Source organism: Dermochelys coriacea, chromosome 6 (assembly GCF_009764565.3).
Source record: "Dermochelys coriacea isolate rDerCor1 chromosome 6, rDerCor1.pri.v4, whole genome shotgun sequence".
Classification (NCBI taxonomy): Eukaryota; Metazoa; Chordata; order Testudines; family Dermochelyidae; genus Dermochelys; species Dermochelys coriacea.
The window spans coordinates 71,155,618-71,183,479 of NC_050073.1; the positions used below are offsets into that span (position 1 = coordinate 71,155,618).

Below are 27,862 nucleotides of genomic sequence, written 5' to 3' on the forward strand. Positions count from 1 at the left end.
GTTCTACAAGTGGAAATACCAGGAGAACAAACCCCCGAGGTCCCAGCTATTTGACCTCATACACCTCACACGGAAGTGGTTACAGCCCGAGGTGTGCAGGCCGGAGGAGATTTTGGAGATCCTGGTCATAGACCATTACATGAGGGGACTGCCGCCAGATCTCCGCAAATGGGTAGGCCATAATGATCCGTCCACGTATGACGAGATGATCACACTGGTAGAAAGACGGATGACAGCCAGGGAACTGACCCGACTACCCAAGGAAGGCCCCTTTCGAAGCAAGCACCTGACCCCAACCCTGAAAGGTTGGGTAGCCAAACCCCCGGGGAGTCCTAGGTGGAAGAAGGGGGGGGCGAAAACCAGCGGGGACCCCAGAAGGAAGGGATTGGCCTGAGTGGAGGGAACCCCGGGACTAAACCCCCTAACCCCCGGGATAGGGGAGTGATTAAAAGTAGTTATAGATGTTATGCATGTGGGGAATGGGCACACATAGCAGCACAGTGTCCCAGCACCAAGGAGCCTATGCAATGTAACTTGGGGGATTGGGAGGTCCCATGCTCCCTTATCCACCTCGTGAGGGTCGCATTAGCCCCACATAATTACACCAGGCCAGTGAGGATAAATGGAGCAGAGACTATAGCGCTTGTGGACTCTAGGAGTGCTATCACCCTCATATCGGGTAAGCTGGTAAAAAATAGTCAGCTGCTACAAGCCAAATGCGTAGCAGTGACGTGCGTGCATGGGGCTATGAGCCATTACCCCACCATCCCAGTGGAGATGGAGGTTCAGGGAAACCCCATTGAGGTGACCGTGGGCATAGTTCCTAAACTCCCATATCCTGTAGTCATTGGGAGGGACTATCCAGGATTTGATAATTTACTCCCCGTGGAGAGGCTGGAGGGAGGTGGGGACCCTGAGGACAGTGACTCATCACCAGGGGAATGTCAACCCCCGATGTTCGCTGAGATTTCTCAGGATCTGTTCTCAGCCCCCCAAAAGACCCAGAAGACAAAAAAAGAGAGGAAGTCCTCGAAGGCCTTGGGAACCAGGATCCTGACCCAGGGCCAGAAGTCTTCCCTAGTAAGCAGATGGACACGAGCAGCCAACAGAGAAACTTCCACCACAGAAGGTGAGCCAGAAGCTGCCCCCAGCCATGACGGCGGCGAGCCATTGGAAGAAGCAGAAGCCAGCCCCTGGGAGCTTGGGCAGGTTAGTCCCGGGAGAGAGATTTTTGGGCGGGACCAGGCGGAGGACCCCAGATATGATAACGCCAGGAAAGAGGTGGCCGAGATCGATGGGATACCCGTGGATGGGAAGGTCCGGGGTCCCGGACCTTACTTTACAGTGAAGAAAGATCTCCTGTACCATGTGGTGCAAATGCAGGAGCAAGAGATACAACTTCTGGTGCCACAAAAACATCAAAAAGCCATATTGAGTCTCGCCCAGAGTCACCTGTTCGGAGGACACCTAGGGGTAGAGAAAACCCAGACACGGATCCTGCGGAGGTTCTTCTGGCCAGGAGTACATGAAGATGTCTGGCGACACTGCACCTCTTGTCCGGAGTGTCAGTTACATAGCCCTCGCCTGCACTTGCAGGCTCTTTGATACCTCTTCCAATAATAGAGGTTCCTTTCGAGCAGGTAGCCATGGATTTGATAGGGCCCCTAGAGAAGACAGCTCAGGGCCACCAACATGTGCTTGTTGTACTGGACTATGCAACCCGGTACCCGGAAGCTGTTCCCCCGCGCAACACAGCTTCTAAGACAATAGCTAAGGAGCTAGTACAGATCTTTGCCCAGGTTGGGCTACCCAAGGAGATATTGACTTATCAAGGGACACCTTTCATGTCCAAGTTGATGAAAGATCTCTGTTCATTGCTCCATGTACAAGCCCTAGGGACCTCTGTATACCACCCGCAAACAGATGGCCTTGTGGAAAGGTTCAAAAGGACCCTCAGGGCCATGATCAGGAAAGTGGTGAGCCAGGATGGGAAAGATTGGGATACCCTATTGCCTTACCTCATGTTCACCATCCGGGAGGTTCCACAAGCCTCCACGGGTTTCTCTCCATTCCAGCTATTATATGGGCACCACTCTCGGGGCATATTGGATATAGCCAGAGAAGCCTGGGAAGAGGAGCCAAATCCCGGAAGGAACATACTTGAGCATGTACTGCAGATGAGAGATCGGATAGCCCGAGTTACGCTCATTGTACGGGAACACTTGGAGAAAGCACAGGAGACCCAACGAACCCATTATAACCACCAAGCGAAGCTTCGACGGTTCCAACCAGGGGATCGGGTGATGGTACTGGTGCCCACAGCAGAAAGTAAACTGTTGCCCAGTGGCAGGGACCCTACGAAATAATCGAAGCCATGGGAGAGGTAAACTATAAGGTGCGGCAGCCAGGCAAATCGGAGCAAATTTACCACATCAATCTTCTAAAACCTTGGCACGATTGAGAGGCATGCTTAGTCATGCAGGAGACCCTTCCCCAGGAGGATAACTTACATGAGCAAGTGAGGCTATCATCCGACTTGACGCCGATCCAAAAGATCGAGGCAGCCGACATGATTAATTGCAACAGAGATGTGTTCTCTACAAAACCAGGGCGGATGACTGAGACCTTTCACCATATCCTCACGATCCCCGGAGCCAAGGTAACATTGAGACCCTACCGAATCCCAGCAGCCAAAAGAGAGGAAATCAAGGCCGAAGTAAAGAAAATGTTATAATTAGGGGTTTTTGAGGAATCTTACAGTCAGTGGTCCAGTCCAGTTGTTCTAGTGCCTAAACCTGACAGTACCATGAGATTTTTTAATGACTTTCACCGACTGAATGAAATATCCCAGTTCGATGCCAACCCCATACCACACATTGACGAACTGGTTGACCAACTGGGTAGTGTCCGATTCTTGACTACACTGGATCTGACAAAAGGGTACTGGCAGATTCCTCTGACCAAAGAAGCTAAAGAAAAGACAGCATTCTCCACCCTGGATGGGTTATTCCAGTACACCGTCCTCCCTTTTGGGCAACATGGGGTCCCAGCCACATTCCAGCGCCTCATGGATAAGCTGCTGCGCCCCCATACTAGTTATGCAGCTGCATACCTAGATGTCATCATCCATACGCCAGACTGGGGAACCCACTTGGAGAAAGTTGAGGCAGTACTGCGCACCTTAAGGCGGGCTGGCCTCACTGCTAATCCCACTAAATGTGCCATAGGGCTAGCAGAGGCTAGGTACCTGGGATATATTGTGGGAAGGGGCATAGTGAAGCCCCAAACGAATAAGCTAGAGGCAATTCAAAACTGGTCCCGGCCGACCCGAAAGAAGCAGGTCCGTGTGTTCCAGGCGTGGTAGGCTACTACCAACGGTTTATTCCCCACTTAGCCACTAGGGCAAGTCCCCTAACAGACCTGGTGAAGGCCCGAGGTCCAGACATAGTAAAGTGGACCGATGCAGCAGAGGGGGCATTTACAGACCTTGGGACGGCCCTCTGTAATGACCCCATACTCATAGCCCCAGAACAGGGGGCTTAACAGGGAATTTATTTTAGAAACAGACGCTTCCCAGGTGGGGTTGGGAGCAGTTCTGTCACAAATGGTGGGAGAAGAACAACACCTGATCCTCTACCTAAGCAGAAAGCTTCTCCCAAGAGAACAGAAATACACAGTAATCAAGAGAGAATGCCTTGCTGTCAAATAGGCTATGGAGACACTGCGTTATTACCTCTTAGGCCGGCGATTTACTCTTGTGACGGACCATGCACCCCTCCAGTGGATGCAGCGGAATAAGGAAAAAAATGCAAGGGTCATCAGGTGGTTCTTATCCTTCCAACCGTTCCAGTTCCGCATACGGCACAGGGCTGGATGCCACCGTGGCAACACTGATGGTCTGTCACAAGCATACTGTCTGGCGTCCCAAGTTTCCCAACTCTATGGTGTTGAGCGGGGGGGGCGGGGAATATGTGACGGGGCAAGGCCAGATGGCTATAGAAAAGTAGTGGGAGATAGATATATTAGCTCCAGGTTAAACAAATCTGTGGTACCAGGATAATTGAAATGGCAGCTTGTCCAGGTCAATTAAAACACCTGGGGCCAATTAAGAATTTTCCAGAAGGCAGAGAGAAGGCTATGTTGATTGGGACACCTGAAGCCAATCAGGGGCTGGCTGAAACTAGTTAAAAGCCTCCCACTTAGTCAGGTGGGTTTGCATGTCATGAGCTGTGGCAAGAAGTTGCGCGGTTGGAGAGGCTGAGTAGTACACACCATATCAGGCACAAGGAAGGAGGCCCTGAGGTAAGGGTAAAGTGGAGCTTGAGGAAGTGAGGGCTGCTGTGGGGGAAGTAGCCCGGGGAATTGTACATGTCATGTTTCTAAAAGGTTAGCTACCATAGCTGATACTATTAGGGTCCCTAATGACCCTTTGACCCTTTTCTCTAGAGAAAGAAGGTTTACGTGGAGGGTCACAGTGAGCCTCTGAGGCTAGCAAAATCCTCCAGGAAATGTGGGAGCCACAGAGGCAAGGACAGAGCTTTGTCACAATATGTACATATTGTTAATGTACAGTTCACTAAATAAACCACAGCATTAAACTGCTTTTACTTGTAATACTCTTACTTTTCTGTATTTGTTGCTTTTTTCTGTCCTTCCATATACCAATATTTACCCCAATATTTACCCAGAAAACTATAAAGTTAATTTTCCACTGATTTTTCAGCTATTTTAAGAAATGTATAACAAACACTGACATGTTCCCAGGAAATTTTAAACAAAATAAAAACTGAAAATGAATGGCTTTGAGTACTGTGTATGTGTAGGTGTACACTTCAAATATATTTATAATTTAAAGCAAAATATTTTAAATCATTTCCTCTATTTATTTGCTATGCAGGGCTTGATGTTCCGTTTGAGAAAAGTTAATAACGCTACTTAATTTTCCTCTTTGTTTCATCCCCTTCTTCCATTCTCTTTGCTTGTATGTATGCTCCTCTGCCATTTGGTTGCATTATCAGGACCAGTTTTAGGGGCAAGCAAGGAAGCAGTACCAGTGTCGGACTTGGCCATTTTTTGTTTGAGTTTTTTCCCTCTCCACTGATTGACTGCCTGTGAAGGTTGTTTGTTTCTTTATTCTGTTTTTCTGTTTGTTTTGTTTTGTTTTGCTCCAACACACCAAAAATGTTTTCCAGCCTCGCAGGGAAAATGCCTAGGGCTGGCCCCACCCATTACCCTCCACACACTTGCACATACTGCCTGGTTCTCTTCGTGCCTGATCCCCTGAACGTTCCTCTTACACGAGTCATTTTGGAAGCACCTGGCTCCTTTCCTGATGGTAGTGCTTGCTTTTGGCTGGCGGCTCCAATCCTACTGATTGCTGCAGTTCCTGAATGCAGTTCGTGTTTCCTCTCCTACTGTTACGTAGTGGTAGCTGTTAGTGAGGGCATCTAGGATGGTTCTGCCTCATTTTTGGTTACTTCTATGGTTGTCCAGCCTTTTCTTTGCAAGTAGGAACCCGCAATAAGTGATCTGTTATCTCTTTATGGTCAACCAGCAACATCTCTGCAGACAACCAGTGGCCTATGGGCTACAATTAGCAAACGGTGTGTGCAGAGACAAGCCTTCTTGATTCTGGGCCATAAAGATATAGGTTTAACTCTCACATTAGGAGCCAGGCTCTATACAGTCTATTTTGCTCTTGATTAGAGTATACATAGACATACAAATTATAAGTAATTGTATTTTAAAGCAAAATAGCTGAATAGGTATTTGCTTTTTCATCCTTAGCTAGCTATCCAAATTCAGGTTTATATTTAATCTTGGAAGATTTAATGTCACTGCAAGCATAAGGTCTGCAGCCATGTGAGCTGATCAAGGGATCTTACAAAAGAATGATGATAAATCCATGCTGCTTGTATTTATCCTAAAAGGCCCAGTACGGTTAAAGTGACAGTGCCACTAGATGCTTTCAGATACATTCACAGTTGCCATATTATCTTATTTGTTACTCACACTTTAAAAAATGGACACAGAAATATGATCTTAAAGTAAAATTAGGAGCTGACAAAGAAGAAAGTGTTAATCCATGAAGTGATTGACATTGTCTTGTAACTGCAGAAGTCTCATAACAATACATTATTATATATTATATGACATAAGCTCTGTTGAGTTTCCCTGGCTTGAGCCACAAGAGGGCACCTTGGATATAATCTTTGCCTTTATCATACATAATTAGAAAAACAAAGAAGTTTCACAACCTCCAGATATTTAAAACATTTTTTTCAGAAATTATTTGTCTTAACACAATAATTAATCTAGTTATAAATAGCACCTAACATTTATAAAACTCTAGATAATGTGTTAATGTGTTGGTTTTGTTGTCTATATAAATGCATTTTAAGGATATTGAACTATTTCGGTTTTTACATGTTTACTTTTATTATTTAACCTGAACATAGCTGTTCATATGAGAAAAATTATTCCTATCATATTTTACTTCATAAATCTTTAGAGTATGAATAGTGGTATTCAGTACTCAGATTTAGAAGTAAATCCAATTAGTACAATAGTGTAAATTCCTGATACCCACTTTCTAAATTTGCTTTTGCATAGTCAAAGATTGAAAGGGGAGGTTTATTCTACATTTCACTGAATTTGATCCATAAGAAAACATTTTACTATCTAGTTGGAAAATATAGACTTTAAAAGTCTCTTGCTATAAACACAGGCTTTATGAAGAAATTAGACAAATTTTTTACATGTATTTTTATTTCCTACTCCAACTTATACATGCAACATCCCTGAATTTCGGGTATGCTAGACTACAATACAGAGAGCATTAGTCATCTGTTCTGAAGAGCAAATGCATATTCCTGTTCACTTTCTCACCTACCCCTTTTGGTAAAACAAAAACTGAATCCTAATTTGTTATGGCTAATATGGTAGTCCTTTGCTGTATTTTTTCTTTACTCTTTGTCCAGAACTTAATTTCTAGTAGGTTTACATACATACAGTATAGGTGGCAAATGAAATGGTGCCCACTTTTTGTGGGAAACCTTATCTATTTTTTCACACACTATATGGTCCCTTGTTTATCTGGATGTATGAATGATTCTTCATTTGCATTTCAATGTAGACTTTTATTTTTAAAAATATAGAATAGGGTTTACTGAGATTACTGAAACAAATAGAGTGTAAAAATATAAATGACATGAAAAACTAGGGTGAAAATATGAAAAAAAACCTCACTTGAAGAAGCAGATAAGAGATGAACTTTGGAAGTCACCAACCAGAATAAAAAAGTAAAAACTAGGGCTGTCAGGTAATTAAAAAATGTAAACGTGATTAATCGCACCGTTAAACAATAATAGAATATCATTTATTTAAATATTTGTGGATGTTTACTACATTTTCAAATGTATCAATTTCAATTATAACAAAGTGCACAGTGCTCACTTTATATTTATTTTGTATTACAAGTATTTGCACTGTAAAAACCCCCAAAAGAAATAGTATTTTTCAGTTCACCTAATACAAGTACTATAGTGCAATCTCTTTATCATGAAAGTTGAACTTACAAATATAGAATTATGTACAAAAAAAACTGCATTCAAAAATAAAACAATGTAAAACTTCAGAGCCTGCAAATCCACCCAGTCCTACGTCTTTTTCAGCCAATCGCTCAGAAAAACAAGTTTGTTTACATTTGCAGGAGATAATGCTGCCCGCTTCTTGTTTACAGTGTCACCTGAAAGTGAGAATAGGTGTTTTCATGGCACTTTGTAACAGGTGTCACAAGATATTTACATGCCAGATGCTCTAAAGATTCATATGTCCCTTCATGCTTCAACCACCATTCTAAAGGACATGCATCCATGCTGATGACGAGTTGTGCTCGATAACTATCGAAAGCAGTGTGAACCAACGCATGTTCATTTTCATCATCTGAGTCAGATGCCACCAGCAGAAGGTTGATTTTCCTTTTTGGTCGTTCGGGTTCTGTAGTTTCCACATCGGAGTGTTGCTCTTTTAAGATTTCTGAAAGCATGCTCCACACCTCATCTCTCTGAGATTTTGGATTGTTAAATTGCTTCAGAGTAATGCAGTGTTTATAATACAGTGCAAATGTAGTTATTTGGCACTACTCTGTACTGCTTAATTGGCTAGAAAAACAGGCCTTAGACTAGTCTAACCATAAATGACCTACACTTAGTTGTAGATGTGTGAGTTAAAATGAAAATATTTAGTTTGATTTCTTCATGCTAGCTGTTTTCAGTGATTTGGGCCTAAAACTATGATATACTGTAATTTATCTTCATTATTGTTATGCCCAATATTGCCAGTCATATTCATGTTGTCCAAATACTACCACACACAGTGCAGAAGAGACCATTATGATCATCTAGTCTGATTTCTTGAGTAACACAGGCCATATAATTTTACACAGTAATTCCTGCATTGAGCCCAGTAACTTGTGGTGGAATTACAGTGTATCTTTTGGAAAAAAAAAAAAATCCTTGTATATGTACATGCAATTTTCAAAACACTTTATCAGTAAAACTAATCTTGTTGTTAATTAATCACTTTTAAAATACAAAAAAAAAATCAGATTTTACAAGTTAACTGAAATCCTAGAATTAAAGCTTTTCTTACATAAGGTTCCATGAGTCTCTGATAAATGGTTAGTTTCCAGGCCGCAGTACCACTTGAAAATCTTACAGACAGTTTGATCCCCTTGTATAGTCTTGTGTTTTTCATTGTCTCTCTGAAATCCCAAATGTCTGCTGGCTAGCTCCAATGGATCAATCATGGTGGCTCCTTGCAATCCAACAGGGAGTTATTTTACTTAACGACAGTGTGGTGTGTTACTTGATGGTAATGGAAGGCTTATTGTGGATTTGTGTAGAACTATTAGTTCTTTTTTCATTCCCCTTCCCACCCTCCCAAGACCCCAGGCCCCTTATAAAATAACCCACCATTCATATGTATCTAGTCAAACATTTACCTCCTGCTTGTCTCAATGCATGCTTTACTAGTCTGGGCTTGAGAATCCCACAGTATCATAGAGTACAGCACCTAATATTCTGATTAAAAAATAAACTTTTGTACAGACTTCAGAAAGACAGATTTTGAGTCTTCACTACAGAAGCTGACGAGTTCATCTAAAAAGATGTTTTCATCTTTTTAACTGATTCCTTGTGTTACTTCCCTAATTCCTTTTTCAAGCGCTCATGAACAATAAAATCATCTATAACAAGATGTATTGTTGTTATGGCTGTGGATTACAAGGTGGTGGTGTTTTGTGTTTGGAGTATTTAGAAGACTATTTTAGATGAATAATTAACATGTAATTTAAGAAAAAAATTAAAATGTTCAGAATTGTACGATTGATTGGAGACCTCTATGAAGAGAAAGAAGATCCAGAATAAGAAAAGGGGGGAATTTGTAGGTTTTTCAGTGGTGTTATTTAATTCATTCAGGTACAAGTAGATATGGATAGTTATTGATAAATTTACAGATTAAATTGACCTTGATTTTTTGCAAAAACAATAGCAAATTAGTAGAATTGGTTAAAAAAAAAACCTCTTGAAACATTTTTCAATTTAAGCTACCATTTTGACTGAAACTGAAAACATTTAGCAAAAATAGTTGGTCTAAAGTTACTTTTTAAAATTTAAAATATTGAATTTTTTAAAAAATTTTGAACATTTATTTTGTTTGTTTCTCAAAAGCCAAAGCCATTCATTTAGTCCCCTTCCACATATGTTTTATGAAACAGTCTTTAATGATATGATTCCATGTTATTCTTCCCTCCTTGTTCTGGGAATGAATCAGAGTTGTGTAGTGAAGAAAGCAGTTGTCTGTAGGACTTCTGCCTCTTTTGTTGCAAAAGTTAAAGATGTGTAATGAATGAGATGGGAGAGAGGAGACAGTCTCATTGTTAAGACAGTTGAATGTCATCCTAAATAACTGGATTCTATCTCTTCCTCTGCCACAGAGTTCCTGTGTAATGCTGGGCAAGTCAGGTAAACAAAACTTCTTCTTTGTGTGCTGGTCTCTGTGGTTATTCACTATGGGTGCATATGTGCCCTCTATGCGCTTGGGACTGGAAATTATTCTATAGCAATGTACATTGTTCCATGCCTCCTTATGCTTCCATCTGATGGCATAAAACATGTCATGAACTGACCACCCCAACCCCATTTCCTTTTCCAAAACATCCGCTTCTCCCCTTCCTCTGCCACTGCCAGAAACTCTGTGTCCATAATCGATGCAGCCAGAGCCTGTACAAAGAAGACATTGATGGTACGAGGAGCTCATAGTATCCTGAATCTGTGCCTGGATAGACCACCATCAATGCCTGAGTCTCATAAGGACAGGAGGGATCATTCTCCCCCTCCTCTGATAGTACTGCCTACACACAGACCTTCCACCTCTAAAACAGGACAAACAGTCCTAACAAAGCCCAGGAGACCAGACAGTTCACCTAAGGCTGGTCCCCATACGCTGTCCTGGGGAACTTGGCTATCTATGTGGACCTGGAATCCCTGATTTTTGCAGAGCTGATACTGTTGTGGGAGGTCCCACTCTGTCGACCCAACAGTTGCTGGTATGGGAGCATAGCTGGGAACTGGAGGCTCAGCTTCAGTCTCTTTCCAGGCCACCTGCTCCTACTTTCTATCTGATGTAATCAGCTCCCAGGGTACCCCCCAGTCCCATGGATAGAACATGAGGAGGCCTATTCATCACACAAACACAAGCCAGTACTTATGGTCACTTGTAGAAAGGGTCTGTCTCAGACCAAGGGGGTTGAGAAGGAACTGAGGGTGGTTCACCAACACAGTGCTATATAACAACAGCATGGAGCAGTAGACTGAGTAACATGCATGCACGGGCTGAACAGACACTGCTATGAGATACCTCTGATCAAAGGCACAGGGGGCACAAGTGCATCTAAAGGGTAGCATCCATAGGGACACTAATTAAAAAATTAAATTAGTTATCTATTAATTTTGGGTGCCCAATTTGACATGCCGAGGACCTGATTTTTCAGAGTACTTAGCATTATATAGGATTTAATATGTTCAAAGCACAGCTCCCACTGACTTCATTTGCAGCTCTGAGTGCTGAGCATTTCTGCAAATCAGGGTCTCAAGTTGGGCACCCAGAAAATGTGGAACACAGTCAGGGCTATGAGGCATTAATGGCGAAGTACAAATTATACCAATATGAACTCCTTTATTGAGCATCTACCAGCAGAACAGAGAGGACAATTCCAGGCAATTATTGCAGAAGCAGAGCATCTCTACTGGCCTCTCTTGATGCTGCTGACTCTGCTCATTCAATTTCTATGGTAGTAGTTATGAGGAGAGGCTTCCTGACTTCAGCTGTCAGGATTTCTTAAGGAGGTCCAGAATATGGTCAAAAATGTTCCTTTTGATGGCACCGAACTGTTTCCAGGCCCACTTTACATTCTCTGGGGATCTATATATCTACCCCCAAAGAGAAAGTTTAGTAGGTTCAAGACAGCACAGAGATCCCAACCAACCCAATTCTTGGATTCCCAGAGATCATATGAACCTCAAAACAAGTAACAGAGGTTCTAGAGAAGAAAGCCACCCACTTCCTAACCTTTGTCCTCACAACCTTCTACCCCAAAAGCACCAGTTTTGATGGGATGGTGACAATCCTGAGCTCCCATCATCTTTCATACCAACTGCAACATTTCACCTGCCTTCCTCCCTTCAGAGACTACCTTTATCATTTCCAGCAGGCTTGGGAGTCTATCCCTATGGACAAATGGATTTTGGAGATAATCTCCATAGGATAATCCATCCACTTCACTTCTCTTCCACCTGCCAACCCCCCTACTCTGCCCTCTTCAGGGCCTGCTCTCACAAGAACCTGCTGTGGCAGGAAATAGACTGTCTTCCACTCTTGAGTACTACACAACCGGTTCCCATGCATCACAGAGGGAAAGTGTTTTATTCCAGGTATTTCCTGGTTCTAAAAAAAAAAAAGAACAGTGGTTGGAGACTCATCCTAAATTTAAGGCTACTCAACACCTTTATGACACCTGCAGCAATAATTCTGATACTAGCCCAAGGGGATTGGTTCTCAGTCCTTAACCTTCAGAACTCATATTTCCATATAGCAATTCACACATCCAACAAAAGATTCCTATGTTTTACTGTCTGTCAGGACTATTTTCAGAATAGGGTGATTATAAGTAGTAAGCATAGAGATCAAAGTTGGGTATCTAAGAAATAAAATAAATTAGCAGTCTGAGTTCTATAAACTAACCAGGATTTGAATCAAGCCTTGTCTCACACTAATAGATGATACAAACAGGTCACAGAACTTTAATACACAGGCTGGAACTTTCCGCCAGCCCAGGACCACTCTCCCCATATCAAAATCTTTGTCCTCCAGATGTGTTTCCAGGTGTTGAGGGAGTGAGGCCAAGTCATGATGTCACTTTCCTCTTTATAGTTTCTTTGAGCTTGCTGGAAAGATGTATGCTTCTGAAGTGGAGGTCTACTTTGTCTTCTTGCTTTCTCTGAGAAGTTTTTTTCTGGGATGATCATTGGGAGTGTGGATACGCTTTAATGGGCTACTCCATTGTTATATCTGATAGGCTGGTTGTGGCTGTTCCCAACTTCACAGCATATTTCAGTAATACACAGTAGCAAATCTTCAAAACTTCAGATACAATGATAGCACATACAATCCAACAGGATATTAATGTTCAACAGATCAAGACTTTCAGAATGATGCCTCACAAGGCATACTTTGTACAAAACATATCATAATTATATGACAGTGGTGAATACGGGGATTCAGGGGTGTTGCTTTGAGCTACAGAGTGCCACACTCACAGGGATTTTGTGAATATAAATTAATTAATGTTTGGGATGCACTCAGATACCATAGTGATGAGCACCATAGAAAAGCCTATGAGGAAATTAACAGTTCTGTCTTCCAAGCAGGATCTGAATAGTGTACAGTGTACAGTAAATAAGGTGTGAGGCCACAGACTGAACAACAAGGAGAAACCAATATATTGAATAGTTACCCATTATGTGAGCACTGTCTATTCTGTGCACTGAATGAGTCCAGGTTCCTGTAGAAAAATAGCATGTGCTGTTGTAATTAAAGACTGAAGCAAATACTCACCAGCAACTACACACCACACAACAAAAACACTAACCCAGGAACCAATCCCTGCAACAGACCCCATTGCCAGCTCTGTCCGCATATCTATTCAAGGGACACCATCATATGACCTAACCACAATCAACCACACCATCAGGAGCTAGTTCACCTGCACATCTACCAATGTAATATATGCCTTCACGTGCCAGGAATGCCCCTCTGCCATGTACATTGGCCAAACCGGACAGTCTCTATGCAAAAGAATAAATGGACACAAATCAGACATAAAGAATTATAACATTCAAAAACCAGTAGGAGAACTCTTCAATCTCCCTGGACACTCAATAACAGACTAAAAAGTGGCAATTCTTCAACAAAAAAACTTCAAAAACAGACTCCAACGAGCAACTGCAGAACTGGAATTAATTTGCAAACTGGACACCATCAAATTAGGCCTGAATAAAGACTGGGAGTGGATGGGTCACTACAAAAACTAATTTTCCCCTGCTGATACTCGCACTTTCTTATCAACTGTTTGAAATGGGCCACCTTGATTACATTGGTTTCATTAGCACTACAAAAGTGATTTTTTCTTCCCTTGGTATTCACCCCTTCTTGTCAACTGCTGAGAATAGCCCACTTCCACCTTAATTGAATTGGCTCATTAGCACTGACCCCCCCACACTTGGTAAAGCAACTCCCATCTTTTCCTGTGCTGTGTATTTATATCTGCCTCTGTGTTTTCCAGTCCATGCATCTGATGAAGTGGATTTTAGCCCACAAAAGCTTATGCCCAAATAAATTTGTTAGTCTCTAAGGACTCCTCATTGTTTTTGCTGATACAGACTAACACGGCTACCACTCTGAAACCTGTCAAAAGGATGTGGTGTTTTTGAGAAGCATGTCTTGTGGGTCAAAGATAAGGTTGTTGCAGGGAGGTCAAGTGAATGTATTCACTGTAAGGGTACTACAGTCTTAAGGTAAAATATTCAGAATTTTACTGTTTATCAACATTGCTTTCTCTGATTACTTCTATATTTCGTAAGGCTTAACTTTTAATTATAACATTCTATGCATGTAGTTTTTGTAGCCACTGTTACATATCTCTATTAATATTATGTTGACACAGTTATTTGTCTGGAAATTTCTTATTATTTTTAAAAGAAATATTATGTTATACTGAAATTATAAAAAGACTTCAGCCTTAATGTATGGTATACAAGTTTTTGCACTATGAACAGATTCTGCGCATGAACTTTTAAGTGCATAAGTGTTTAAGTGTTTATGCACTGAAAAGAATTGAGTATATAAAAGTTAATGTCTATAATACTGAAAAGACTTCAGCTGTAATTTTTAAAAAACACCCATTTCCAATGAATTGTAATGGTATTTGAACATCTATCTTCTTTAGATTGCTTTGGAAATCCTAGAATTCATAGATATATGCCAGGCTTACAACTCCTCAGAGATATTTGCCACACCTGCAATCTCCCAAAATGCTCTTATAGGACTAGCAAGCCGTGCATAGACTCTTTTATATGTTGGATTTAAGCACCTAAAACTTTATATACAGCAAGATCCTAGTTCTCCTCTCACACCAAACTGTCATTGGCCTTTGTCTGCCTCTTAACAGACCTAATCCATGCAGTCTGCAAACTGACAGGCACAGATACATTGCTTTGAAGCCACCCCACCCCTCACTCTGTGGGAGTTGCACAGCCCAGACTTCTTGCTCTGTACTTGATTTCAGCAGTAAAGTCAGAGGTAGCTGGAAGGAAGATAGAACTAGGAAACTGACTTTGAGATGCAGTAAAAAATGGGCGCAGCAAGCATCAAACTACAATGCCATGTTGCCTGAAAGAGATGTGTTTTAGAAGACAAGTGCTTCAGTGTAATGTACAGTGCATGCATTCTTTATATCTTAACGTTACTAAGGCTAGATATATTTTAAAGTATGTGTTTGTCTTCCCTATATTTCTGAGGATTTACTAGGAAGATAGTCATCCTTGTAGAAGCTAATATTTTCTATACTGGTTCAAGGAACAGTATGGCAGGAAGTACCTGATGCCACTGTTTCTTCATTTTACAAAGGAAATGGGTAAACGTCAGGTAATTTGTGTCACGTGTATGATCTAAATGAAGGTCCATCAATCATTTTTGGTCCGTCAGTGCAATGATTATCATATCAAAGACACAGAATGACAATGAGGGTAACAACTTTTCTGTTGTCTATTATCTCTAACTGGCCTCAAGTAATTATTAACATGTTCTCATTTAACATGTGTCAATATTTTGAATGAAGAGCATTATTTAAGTTAAAGGGATATATCTGTCAGCCGATTTTCTATCTAGTAAATGAGAAATTATGATTACTTCATTTTGTGGTTCTGCAAGAAAGGCAGATATTGCAGAAATAGTTGTCTGCTTCACAGGTTTGAAACACAAAAGTCATCTTCAACTTTCTACAGAGAGGTAATAAACAGTGCTTGAGCAGAAGAATTCTGGTGAATGTTCCTCCCAGCCACTCCTCCTTTCTCTCCATCCATTGTACAGTGGGGAGAAGAGTGCATTCCTTTGCTTACCACCAAGTTACGCACTCATGTAGGGTGTAGGATATACCCTTTAGCATAGATGGGAGCCATTAATTTTTGGTACTTTTACAAATTTGATAATAATGGAGCAACTGAGATAAATGTGTATCCATCTCATTCCTCATCTATGAAGAAAAGCTCTGTGTCGCTCAAAAGCTTTTCTCTTTCACCAACAGAAGATATTACTCCACCCACCTCTCTATATTATATCAAGCAAGTGCCATGGCTATTGCTTGTCTATTTAAAGTGTGTTTTTAAAATAATAACATAAAATTTTTCCCTATTATATTTAATTTAAAGTTAAATGCCTCCTGAAGCACTTAAAAATATAGATCAAAATATAAAAACAACATGGCTTCTCATAATTTTGCTTTAAATGTATTATTCAAATAGGTATAAAACCTGCCTTACTTTGAGCAGAGGGAGAAGAGATCGTGGCTGATGCTTTATATCCTTCGGAAATCCCACAAGCACATATGGGAGGTGGTGATGGCATTGTGGAGTACGCTTAGCTGTAACTCTGAGCAGGGTTTCAGTAGGCTCCTAACAAATGCTTGGAGATAATTGCAGTATACAAGCTAAATGGCTGGGTATGGGTGTTGGATATTGTGATCTGTAGGCCATCATGTTAGCGATAGTTTCTCCCAACACATTTGAGTGTCATGGAAAGAACCTGTGCACCAGTATAGGGAAGGACTTCGCCTTTAATTGCTTAAATAAACTTAATCTTTGCAGTTTTATGTACCACAAAGTGTCCGGGACAAAATTTACACAGAACAATGAAGTTTTTCATGCAACATTAATGGGATGTATTTCTGGCTGCATTAAAGAAACACCCATTAGTGGGGATGTAAGCAGAGGTGAAAGTAAATTAGAGGACTTACCGGTACACTGGAGTCCTGAGCAGGGGGCGTGGCCTCAATTGGAAGGGGCATGGCCTTAACCAGAAGAGGCAGGACCTTAAATCCCCAGGCCCTTTAAATCTTGATTTAAAGGGCCTGGGGCTCCAGCTGCGGTAGTGGCGGCTGTGAGCCCAAAGCCCTTTAAATCACCCCTGAGCTACCAGCTGCAGAGGCAGCTGGGAGCCCCGGGGCTTGGGGGCGATTTAAAGGGCTCAGGCCTCCAGCTGCCACTACCGCAATGGAGCCACAGCCCCTTTAAATCACTGAGGAGCCCTGGGAGTTCCCGGCTGCCACCGCTATCCCAGGGCTCTAGGCTCTTGCAGAGCTTTAAAGGGCCTGGGGCTCTGCTGTGGTAGTGGCTGCCGGAGCCCTGAGCCCTTTAAATCCCCGCCTGAGCCCTGCTGCCCAAGCCCTGCGGTAGCGGCGGCTGGTCTCAGTCAGGGATTTAAAGGGCCCCGAGGCTCCAGCCGCCACTACTGCCCCAGCCCTTTAAATCCCCTCCAGAGCCCTACCACCACTACTCTAGGGCTTTAAATTGCCATCTGGGAAAGCCGGTCCTGGTTCGGCGCACCGGCTCTTACAGGTACGCCGTACCGGAGTGTACCAGTTTACTTTCATCTCTGGATATAAGAATAATTTAGCTAAATGTATTCAAATATGAGTACATATCCACTTTTAAATTAGATGGTAGATATTAGAGAGACATACAAAGAACACTTTGCATCAAATCAAGTAGCCTAATATTTTTTAAATGGCCAGTCAGTAGAAGCCACTTAGGACAACTTATGTTATGGACCAGGGGATAGACTGAATAAGAAAGCAGCAGCATTCACGTTCTTTTCATTGAAGAAGACGCTACATCCATTTCAGTGACGTGTTTATTCTCTAGAGGAGAGACAGATTACTGGCTGCCATGTCCAGTCTTAGACAGACTCTGCCAGCTGGCAGAACAGCATCCGCTAACAGCGAGGAAGTCAGCTGCTTATCTGTCATTGCCAGCCACAGTCAGGAGATGCAGACTGCTGAGAGGTGATTAATGCCAGGTCATCTTTAACAAATATAGACTAAATACAACAATGGTGCCTTTGCAAAGTTCTCTTTCATTACCTTTTGCTTTTTAATAAGTTGGATAAGTGATGTGTCCTCCTTACATCTGTTTTCTATATAAAATTCTCAAATAGAGTTTATACTCCGCTGCCAGCACCCTCCCGAAACTGACCATAATTTGAGGTAAAGGAGATGCCACAGAAAATATATTCCCTATTTCTAATATTGATTGCATCTGGTTGTTGCAAAAGGTCTCTAATTCTTCATTGGTTCCAAATTCTGACAACAAAATTCCTTATTCAATTACATAGCATTACAACTGTATTTTTAATATGTTTTGTATGTCCTACTTGAGCTATTCTACTGTCTTATTGTTACCATTTTTGTTATCTAATGAATAAAATATTAGCCTTTAGTCACAAATTTGGTTTGGCTGAAGTTATTTCAAGTAGTCTGGGTCTAGTCTGATCTCTGGTAATTATGACTATGTGTACTTATTTCCATACAGATTTTTAGATACAATATGAATCTCTCTATTTTTTTTAAATGTACCATTACAATTATGTGCAATTTTTTTTTTACAAAAGTTAAAAGAAAAATTAGCCAAGTGGACTAATTTGATCATATCTGGAGAACATATCAACAATTTTCTGAAGTAGCCTAATGTACTAGTTTCAAATGTCATATTATCTGTATGAGGTATAGTCTGGAAAGCTTTTACCTCAAACTAGGCATGTCTAATGGCGTTTATGACAACATATAAATTTGACCCTGAACAGGGTCAACCTGGAGGTCAGTGAATGCTATACAAATTGCATACTAGTCGAGTCTATAATTATCCCTGTTAGAAGTTAATGTGCTCCCTAGTTTAGAGACTCATATACAGCTTCAAAAATGACCATCATATACCGGGTACTTCCTAACATTTACAAAGAATCACATTTTATAGAAGGAGAGTAAAGTATGCAAAGTATTCATATACAGTGACTTGTAGCCAAGGCATTTTGTATATTTGTATATTTGGGAAATTCAGAACATGGATTCTGTCTTGTTCAAACAAAATACATAGAATAAGAATACAAAGTTAATTAATTTTAATAGCTAACATACAGTATCATAAATATAGTGTGTAAAGACTTTCAGAATATGTTTTATTTGCAGTGGTGGCATAAAATATGCTATATGTAGCATAACTAGCATTCATTAAATTGTGTGGTGAGCCTCTACTGCACGGTCATAAGTATCTTCTAAGATCCTTGTTGGAGGTACCATATATTGTTTGTTTGTTTGTGAAGTGTCTGGCACACTTTTAGCACTTGATAAATAATAATTAACCCTGCATTTATTCAGACAAAAATGTTACTATCCTCTCTCTACCATGTTTCCCAACTCCCATTTCACTTTTGTATTTGTGATTGGCTGAGTGGCTGCTCCGCTAAATGTCCTAGAATGGGCCCATAAGATAGGAGTATTGCAGTAAACAATTGTATGAATTAGTATGAGATTTTTTAAACCATACTATACTCTGCAGTTTTCATTATTGTGAGAGCCACTAAAATATATTATTGGGATAACAAAACTTATATCACGACTTTGGGGGTTGGAAAAGTTTAACGGTTTTTTTTAATTTATATTTGAAAGCTTCTGTTGGTAGGATTAAAATTCAGTTTCTCACAATATTTCCCCAGACATACTGTGCTGGATGTCTCTGTTAAGCATTTATTTGTGCAAGTTTCCAGCCTTGTTGAAATCTAGATTAGAGAGAGGCAGATTTTGGTGAAGTGTTTGAATTTTCAAACTAATTAACAAGAGATGGTCCTGAGCCAAGACCCTGGATATGAAATGTCTCCTGAATTTTGAGGAAGTTCATCTCTGGATCTGAATTTTGTGACTTGTTCCTATCATATCTCTCTAATGGTACAAACCACAGGTACAAACATTGCAAAACATTGCTTCAAATCCTAATTTTGCATCTCAGGTCTATCTGTGCCATCAGCTGGACTAAACCTGCAAAACTTTGAAGGTTCACCTTTCAGTATTTTATTTATGTACCTATCCCCGCTCTGAGGTAATACATACCTGAATATGGATCTTTTGTTCATTTTAATATGCTAAAGTCGCTCCCCCCCCCACACATACACACAAAAATAGTTTGGGCTCAACACAGATCTCTAACATGTATGATCTAATATTCAAAACATGGTCAAAGTCCTTCACTCCTCCGGGCTTTGGTGGCAGATGCTCAGTCATCATTTGGAAAGAAGAACTTTTCAGCAATCTCTGAGTGTTTTAGGAGCTGTGTTGAAAGGGAGCCATAGGAAAAGCCATCAGCTTTCTTTGATCAAGAAGAACGTGTTGGGAAGTGAGGACTTGAGGATGGGCTGTAGTGAAATTAAAATTATCAGGTCACCTGAAGGCTTTGAAACATACTCAGAATTAGGGCTGTCAAGCGATTAAAAAAATTAATCGTGATTAATCGCACTGGTAAATAATAATAGAATACCTTTTATTTAAATGTGTTTGGATGTTTTCTACATTTTCAAATATATTGATTTCTATTACAACACAGAATACAAAGGGTACAGTGCTCATTTTATATTTATTTTTGATTTCAAGTATTTGCACTGAAAAAAACAAAATAAATATTATTTTTCAATTCACCTAATACAAGTACTGTAGTGCAATCTCTTTATCATGAAAGTTGAACTTACAAATGTAGAATTATGTACATAACATAAGAACAGTCATACTGGGTCAGACCAAAGATCCATCTAGCCCAGTATCCTGTCTTCCGACAAGAGCCAATGCCAGGTGCCCCAGAGGGAATGAACAGCTAATCGTCAAGTGAGCCATTCCATGTCACTCATTCTCAGCTTCTGGCAAACAGGCTAGGGACACCATCCCTGCCCATCCTGGCTAATAGCCATTGATGGACCTATCCTCCACGAACTTATCTAGTTCTTTTTTTAATCCTCTTCTAGTCTTGGCCTTCACAACATCCTCTTGCAAAGAGTTCCACAGGTTGACTGTGCGTTGTATGAAGAAATACTTCCTTTTGTTTGTTTTAAACCTGCTGCCTATTAATTTCATTTGGTGACTCCTAGTTCTTGTATTATGAGAAGGAGTAAATACCACTTCCTTATTTACTTTCTCCATACCAGTCATGATGTTATAGACCTCTATCATATCCCCGCCACCCCTTAGTTGTCTCTTTTACAAGCTGAAAAGTCCCAGTCTTATTAATCTCTCCTCATACCGAAGCCATTCCATACCCCTAATAATTTTTGTAAAATTTTAGAGCCTGCAAGTCCACTCAGTCCTACTTCTTGCTCAGCCAATCGCTCAGACAAACAAGTTTGTTTACATTTGCAGGAGATAATGCTGCCCGCTTCTTGTTTACAGTGTCACCTGAAAGTGAGAACAGGCGTTCTCATGGCACTGTTGTAGCTGGCGTTGCAAGATATTTACATGCCAGATGCGCTAAAGATTCATATGTCCCTTCATGCTTCAACCACCATTCCAGTGGACATGCGTTCATGTTAATGACAGGTTCTGCTCAATAACAATCCAAAGCAGTGCAGACCAATGCCTGTTCATTTTTATCATCTGAGTAAGATGCCACCAGCAGAAGGTTGATTTTCTTTTTTGGTGGTTCAGGTTCTGTAGTTTCTGCATCAGAGTGTTCCTTTTTTAAGACTTCTGAAAGCATGCGCCACACCTTGTCCCTCGCAGATTTTGGAATGCACTTCAGATTCTTAAACCTTGGGTCAAGTGCTGTAGCTACGTTTAGAAATCTCACATAGGTACCTTCTTTGCGTTTTGTGAAATCTGCAGCAAAAGTGTTCTTAAAATGAATAACATGTGCTGAGTCATCATCTGAGACTGCTATAACATGAAATACATGGTAGAATGTGGGTAAAACAGAGGAGGGGACATACAATTCTACCCAAGGAGTTCACAAATTTAATTAACACATTTTTTTCATGAGCATCATCAGCATGGAAGCATGTCCTCTGGAATGGTGTCTGAAGCATGAAGGGGCATACGAATGTTTAGCATATCTGGGACATAAGTACTTTGCAATGCCAGCTACAAAAATGCCATGCAAATGCCTGTTTCAGGTGACATTGTAAATAAGAAGCGGGCAACATTGTCTCTTGTAAATGTAAACAAGCTTGTTTGTCTTAGCGATTGCTTGAACAAGAAGTAGGACTGAGTGGACTTGTAGGCTCTGAAGTTTTACATTGTTTTGTTTTTGAGTGCAGTTATGTAACAAAAACAAATCGACTTTTGTAAGTTGTACTTTCATGACAAAGAGATTGTACTACAGTACTTTTATGAGGTGAATTGAAAAATACTATTTCTTTTGTTTATCATTTTATAGTGCAAATATTTGTAATAAAAATAATATACACTTTGATTTAAATTACAACACAGAATACAATGTATATGAAAATGTAGAAAAACCTCCAAAATATTTAATAAACTTCAATTGGTATTCTATTGTTTAACAGTGCAATTAAAACTGCAATTAATCACCATTAATTTTTTTAATGGCTATTAATTTTTTTGAGTAAATTGCATGAGTGAACTGCAATTAATCAACAGCCCTACTCAGAATATCTCACACTCCTGCACCACATTCTCCTGATGGGGGTAAGGGGAAAGAATGTGCATTTCTTGAATAAAGATTTGATGTGGGTTTGTCTTCCTGGTAGACAGTATCCTACAAATAAAGGATGATCTTTCCTTACTGGTACTGGTATGAATTACATTTTGGAGCTGACTTGTATTTACTACCGTTATTTGAAGTCCAAGCTTTGTGGTCCCTTTTGAACTGAAAAGTTTAAATAATTTGAAAAAGCTGATGTCTTGTTACCTATATACATGGCTACAGAAGGCCAGGAGAAGATTGAGATAGCCATAGCCTTATACCACATTTAAATAATTGAAAAGCGTTGAGCAGTATTCAATTTAACTCACAAATTAGCATTTTTAGCTTTTCTTTAATCATGAAGGGTTTTGTAGATTGATAATTTTGACTACAATAGCATTTTGTTTTATAATTCCAGATTATCAAACTGCTGGATGGAAAGCGATCTCAAACTGTAGGAATTTTGATATCCAGTTTGCACCTGGAAATGAGGGATATTCAACAAGGTGAGAGTTACAAAACTCTTGATATAACTTATTTACATGGAAATTTTCTCATATCTTGACTTAAAGTGAATGTTAGGCAAAAGTGGGTGCTCTTATGTGTGTTCCTTTTTTGGTGTCAGTATAATAATGAGAAAAAGTAGTATTAGTTTTCCAACTAAGTACACGTAAGTGAACAGTTGCTAACTTAATCTGAAATTTAAACCCAGCCCTTTCCCCTAGTAATTAATTGACTTTAGATTTTGATTTTATATATCACATCCAGTGTTATGATTTTAGTGTTTTTCATGTATAACTGTTTTGGATTTTAAGAGTGGTTCTATCAGATTGCCTTCTATATGTGTGCTCTCAAAACTGTTTATGTTGGCTCCTTTCTTTGTTTCCTCTTCTCTCTCCCGCTCTTCCTCATCCCTATCCCCAGAGGCCCTCAGCTCAGGGAAGCTCAAGTGAGAACTTACAAATAATATTTGGGGTTTGTTAGGTGTTTAATTTTTTGCTTCGGTGGCAGTGTAAAAAACATATCCAAAAATGAAAATACCAAAACCATATGACAAGAAGAGGGATGAACACTGAGCAGTACATTTTCGAGCGTTGGGGGCTATTCTGTGCATAAGTCGTATTATTGGTAGAAATAGGCCAAAGGAGCTTGGAAAAAATATATTTGTCTCTGACTAGAGTTTTCAGGGGACGTAGCTCAGGTATTTTGGTGCTTGTGCTATATATTAAAAAGGACACTGTTTAGGCGATTTTCATATTTTAAAAAGCTTTTCACTGTTGTTTAAAACAACTGCTGAAAAGCTCCAAATTGAAGTCTGCTTTCTTGCGTGTGATGGAGGGAAAACAATGGCAAAGACTGGCTTGGAATTGTGGGGTTTTGAGATGCTGGCATTGATTATTATTAATTTTAGAACAGCCTTAGAGCATTCTAGCTTTTTTAAAAAAACAAGGGCTTACAGATGGTTACAAGAAGAAGAAAGAAATGAGGCAAAACTTTGAGCCTGCCCATAATGTGTCAGAGGTATCATAATGCTAGAAACTAGCTGCAGTAATGAATTTTGTGAATAGTTTGCTGGCAAGACTAATAAGAGGCAGCAGCTGTAACATAAAAACCCTGTGATGTTCTTACTTCAAGTTTCTTCAGATAAATTTTCAAGGCCTCTTATTTCATGCTGTGAAATGTCTTGTAGATAAGACACTTATGCTGCAGAGTATTAATGTGGCATTTTTATATTTCACAACAATATGAGTGCTATTAATCATGATCTGTCTGAAGAGACTACTGGACAAAAGAACCATAACTCACCAGGACTAAGAATGGCACCCAAATGCTATGCGGATGTTCCTTAGAACCCCATATTATTATAATGATAATAGTAATAGTTGTACTAGTTCATCTTCTGCTTCATGCTGCCACATTCAGCCTATTCCTCTCTAAGACGTTTTCCTTTATCACCAGACTTTACCCAATTTACATAGACTTCTCACCACTATGGAACCTTGACTATGGCTAAGAGGATTACTTGCTTGTAGGGCTGCTAACTATCGCCATTCAATCTCGTGTCTAGGAAAGGATCATTATAATGACAAGCATAACTCATGAGTTTCTTTGGAATACTATATTCTTCTCTGAGTGATGAAGGTCCCTATCTGTATTCCACTGAGGGTTGTTTGCATGCGCCATACGTCCACAGTAGTATCCATTGGTCCACGCATGTGCCCTTGTTCTGCCTCATGGTTTCAACTGAGGTGATAAAGCGTGGGGCAGACTGACTGCGCCCTCAATTCCTTCTCAATGTTGCATGGTCCAAGTAGGAGCTTCTGCTATTCTCTCATCTCTTGTGATGCACTTTCAGAATTTCTTGTATATAGTTAGCATTTTATTGTGAGGTGTTATTTTTGGTAGGAGTAGTAGTAGTTTTTGGTGTTAGTAGTAGTTTTCTGAGGATTTAAGGACTTTGGGACACTGCTTTGGTGATTTCCCTACCCCGCACCCCCAGTACCCACATCTGGTTACTGAATTATGCCAAAGATGCTGAGATTCAAGATCTGCGCTTCCTGCCCTCACTTATTTTCAATCAGCGATGGCACCAGCCCTGCCTTTATTTCTTGGGGGAAGCCCATGTCACATTCATGGGCAGTATTTGCCTCTCCTTCCTTGCCAGTACCTGCAGTTAGATTAAGGCTAAGCAACCTCTCTGTTGCTGTTGAGGAATGCACCCCCTACCATGGAGCTCCAATCCAGTTCCATCAGTACCAGTGCTAAGGACCCTGTGCCAGGGCCTAACCATGAGGCAAGGAAGCATACGCATGACAATAAATGAAGCATGACAATAAGTCTTCTCAAAGCCCAAGAAAGACACTGCATCCTCAACGAATTCTGGCCATGGAGAAACAGCATGTTTCAAGGCCCACAAGCATTACAAGAAGTCACACAGAATGCCAGACCCGTTGATTCCGGTCACTGAGTTTCATATCCCCTCTTCATCAGTATTGTGGAACCACAGGAATCATCAGTTCTAAGGCAGCCTTCTGCCAACGTTCCAGCTCCGATTCTGTCTGTGGAATGACACCGGGAGACTCAAGTCGGTTCCTGGACCTCATGTACTGTTTGCCCTAGATGATGAAATCCCTGCATCTTCTGGTACATTTGGTTCCAAAGAGACTCTGCTCCTCTGCTTTGGACTTGCCACATTCAGGTCATGTGCCTGAGTGCTCCCCTGTGACATTCTCAGTTTTGCTGGTTCCGGTGGCTCTGCCGTTTGAACAAAGATCTGACTTCTCAGTGTTGGAAGATCCAGATGGTGCACATGGTCGACCGTTCCCATACCTACAGCAAAAATATCCAAAGGCTCTGCTGGCCCAGTGGCAATATTCTCCCTTCCCTCAAACCAGGAGCCATTGGTACTCAGCTCCATGGGGACCACCACAGCAACTGCAAGATCCACCAGTTTGGCCATACTGGGGGCCTTGGCCCCAGTATCTGCCTTCAGCACCTTTTGGATCTGCTCAAAAGGAGTCCCCCACCTCACCACTCTGGCCTTCATTGGGCAGACATTTGGAACTGGGGTTGGAGGATGCACCAATCAGCCTGACTCCAGTGGTACTGCCAGATCTGGAGCAGCTCCCCTCCTAGTCTCCGGATGTGACAGTGTCCTCAACTCCTTCCTCCCTGCATGGATGACTACCACCAGTTCCAGGAGTTGTTAAAGAGAGTGGTTGAGACTCTCCACATTCCACTGGAGGAGGTGCAGGACAGCCAGCATCGGTTACTGGACATTCTGCATGCATCAGTATCGGAACAAAGTGGTGCTACCAATCAATTATGCCATTCTCCAACTGGCCTGCATCATCTGGCATACCTGGCAACCTATGCACCCACCCCAAAGGGGGCAGAAAATATGTACTCTGTACCGGCGAAGGAGTCTGAGTTTCTATTTTCTCACCCCTCACCCAATTCCCTGGTTATTCAAGCTGGCACTGAGTGGGCCAGACAGCAGCACCCACATTACACTCTGATTGACAAGGGTAAGAGACTGGACCTTCTGGGTTGTAAGCTCTTTTCATCATCCAGCCTTCAGTTCTGCATCTCTAATTACTTGGCGATACTGGCAAGGTATAAACTTTTTTGAATTATGGCCAGTTAACGGAATTTGCGGACAAGTTTCCCCAGCAGGACCGTTCCTATTTCCAGGCTAATTTAGAAGCTGGCAAATTGGTTGCCAGGACAATGCTTCAGGCCATGGTAGATTTGGCAGACGCATCTTTGTGCACTATGGCCACAGGGATTGTCATGAGGAGAGAATCCTGGTTACATTCCTCTGGTTTCCCAAGGGAGGTACAGAACACAACTGAGGAACTCCCCTTCATTGAATGTCACTTCTTCAACCAGAAGATTGACATTCTCTATCCTCACTCAAAGACTCTAGAGCTAACCTGTGATCTCTGGGCATTTATACACCAGCACCCAAGTGCAAATTCTGTCGGTCACCTACTGCACATTGACACAGAGCTCCTCAGTTTTTTCACCAGTGGTCTCATGAGCCTCCTCACAAGCATCAAAGCACTCAATGGCCCCATCTGCCTGGCCCATCAGCATAGTCCTTGACACCACACACTCAATCTTCACGTAAGCTATGTTTCTGAGTGCATCTAGAGAGCCATCAACCAAATTTCAACCCATTGTTCTTGCACCGCACTCCATTCAGGGGTCATCTAGTGCTCTTTCTACCAGCCTGGAGCATGATAACAATGGATGAGTGGGTCCTGGGTGTCATTTAACATGGCTATGTGATTGAGTTCACAGCACTACCTCATCCACATCCCCCATCCTGATCCTGCCTCCAGGACTACTTTCTGAACAGTATCCTTGCCCAGGAGGTGGGCAAGGTGGGCAAGGATACCTCCTACATAGATGGGCGATAGAGCCAGTGCCCACAGCCTTTCAAGACGCAGAGTTCTATTCCACCTACTTCCTGCAACCCAAGAAAAAGAGAGGATGGAGACTAATCCTAGATCTTTGTCATCTCAACCGCTTCATATACAAACCAAAGTTCCATATGGTCACAGTCATGGCTAGTATACTGTCCTTGCTAGAAAAAGGCATGTGGTTTATGGCTTTTGATATGCAAGATTCTTACTGTCACATACATATCTATTTGACCCACAGATGATTTCTGAGGTTTTCTGTGGGCCCTTGGCACTTCCAATACAGGGTTCTACTGTTCAGATTCACCGCTGCTCCCTGGGTCTTCACCAAGGTCTTTTCTATAGTGGCAGCTTACCTCTGGCATCAAGATGTTCTCATCTTCCCTTATCTCAATGACTAGCTGCTGGCAGTGCAATCCAGACACAAAGCTCAAGCATTGACTTCCCTGCTGCTTCTACTCCTCTCCTCCCTGAGGGTGAGTGTAAACATCGAAAAATCAATGTTGGATCCCACACAGTCTCTGGAGTTCATTGGGGCGTACATCAATGCGGTCGCTGCATATGCCTATCTACCACAGGACTGGT

At 41.4% G+C, this 27,862-nt stretch overlaps 1 protein-coding gene across 1 annotated transcript in view; it reads left to right on the plus strand.

Moving 5' to 3' along the window:
- LOC119858032 (formin) overlaps positions 1-27,862 on the plus strand; it is a 284,466-nt gene that overhangs the window by 109,435 nt on the left and 147,169 nt on the right. Inside the window, exon 7 of the mRNA XM_043516527.1 lies at positions 22,768-22,855. Coding sequence (XP_043372462.1) covers positions 22,768-22,855 — 88 coding nt within the window. The remainder of the gene's footprint in view (positions 1-22,767; positions 22,856-27,862) is intronic.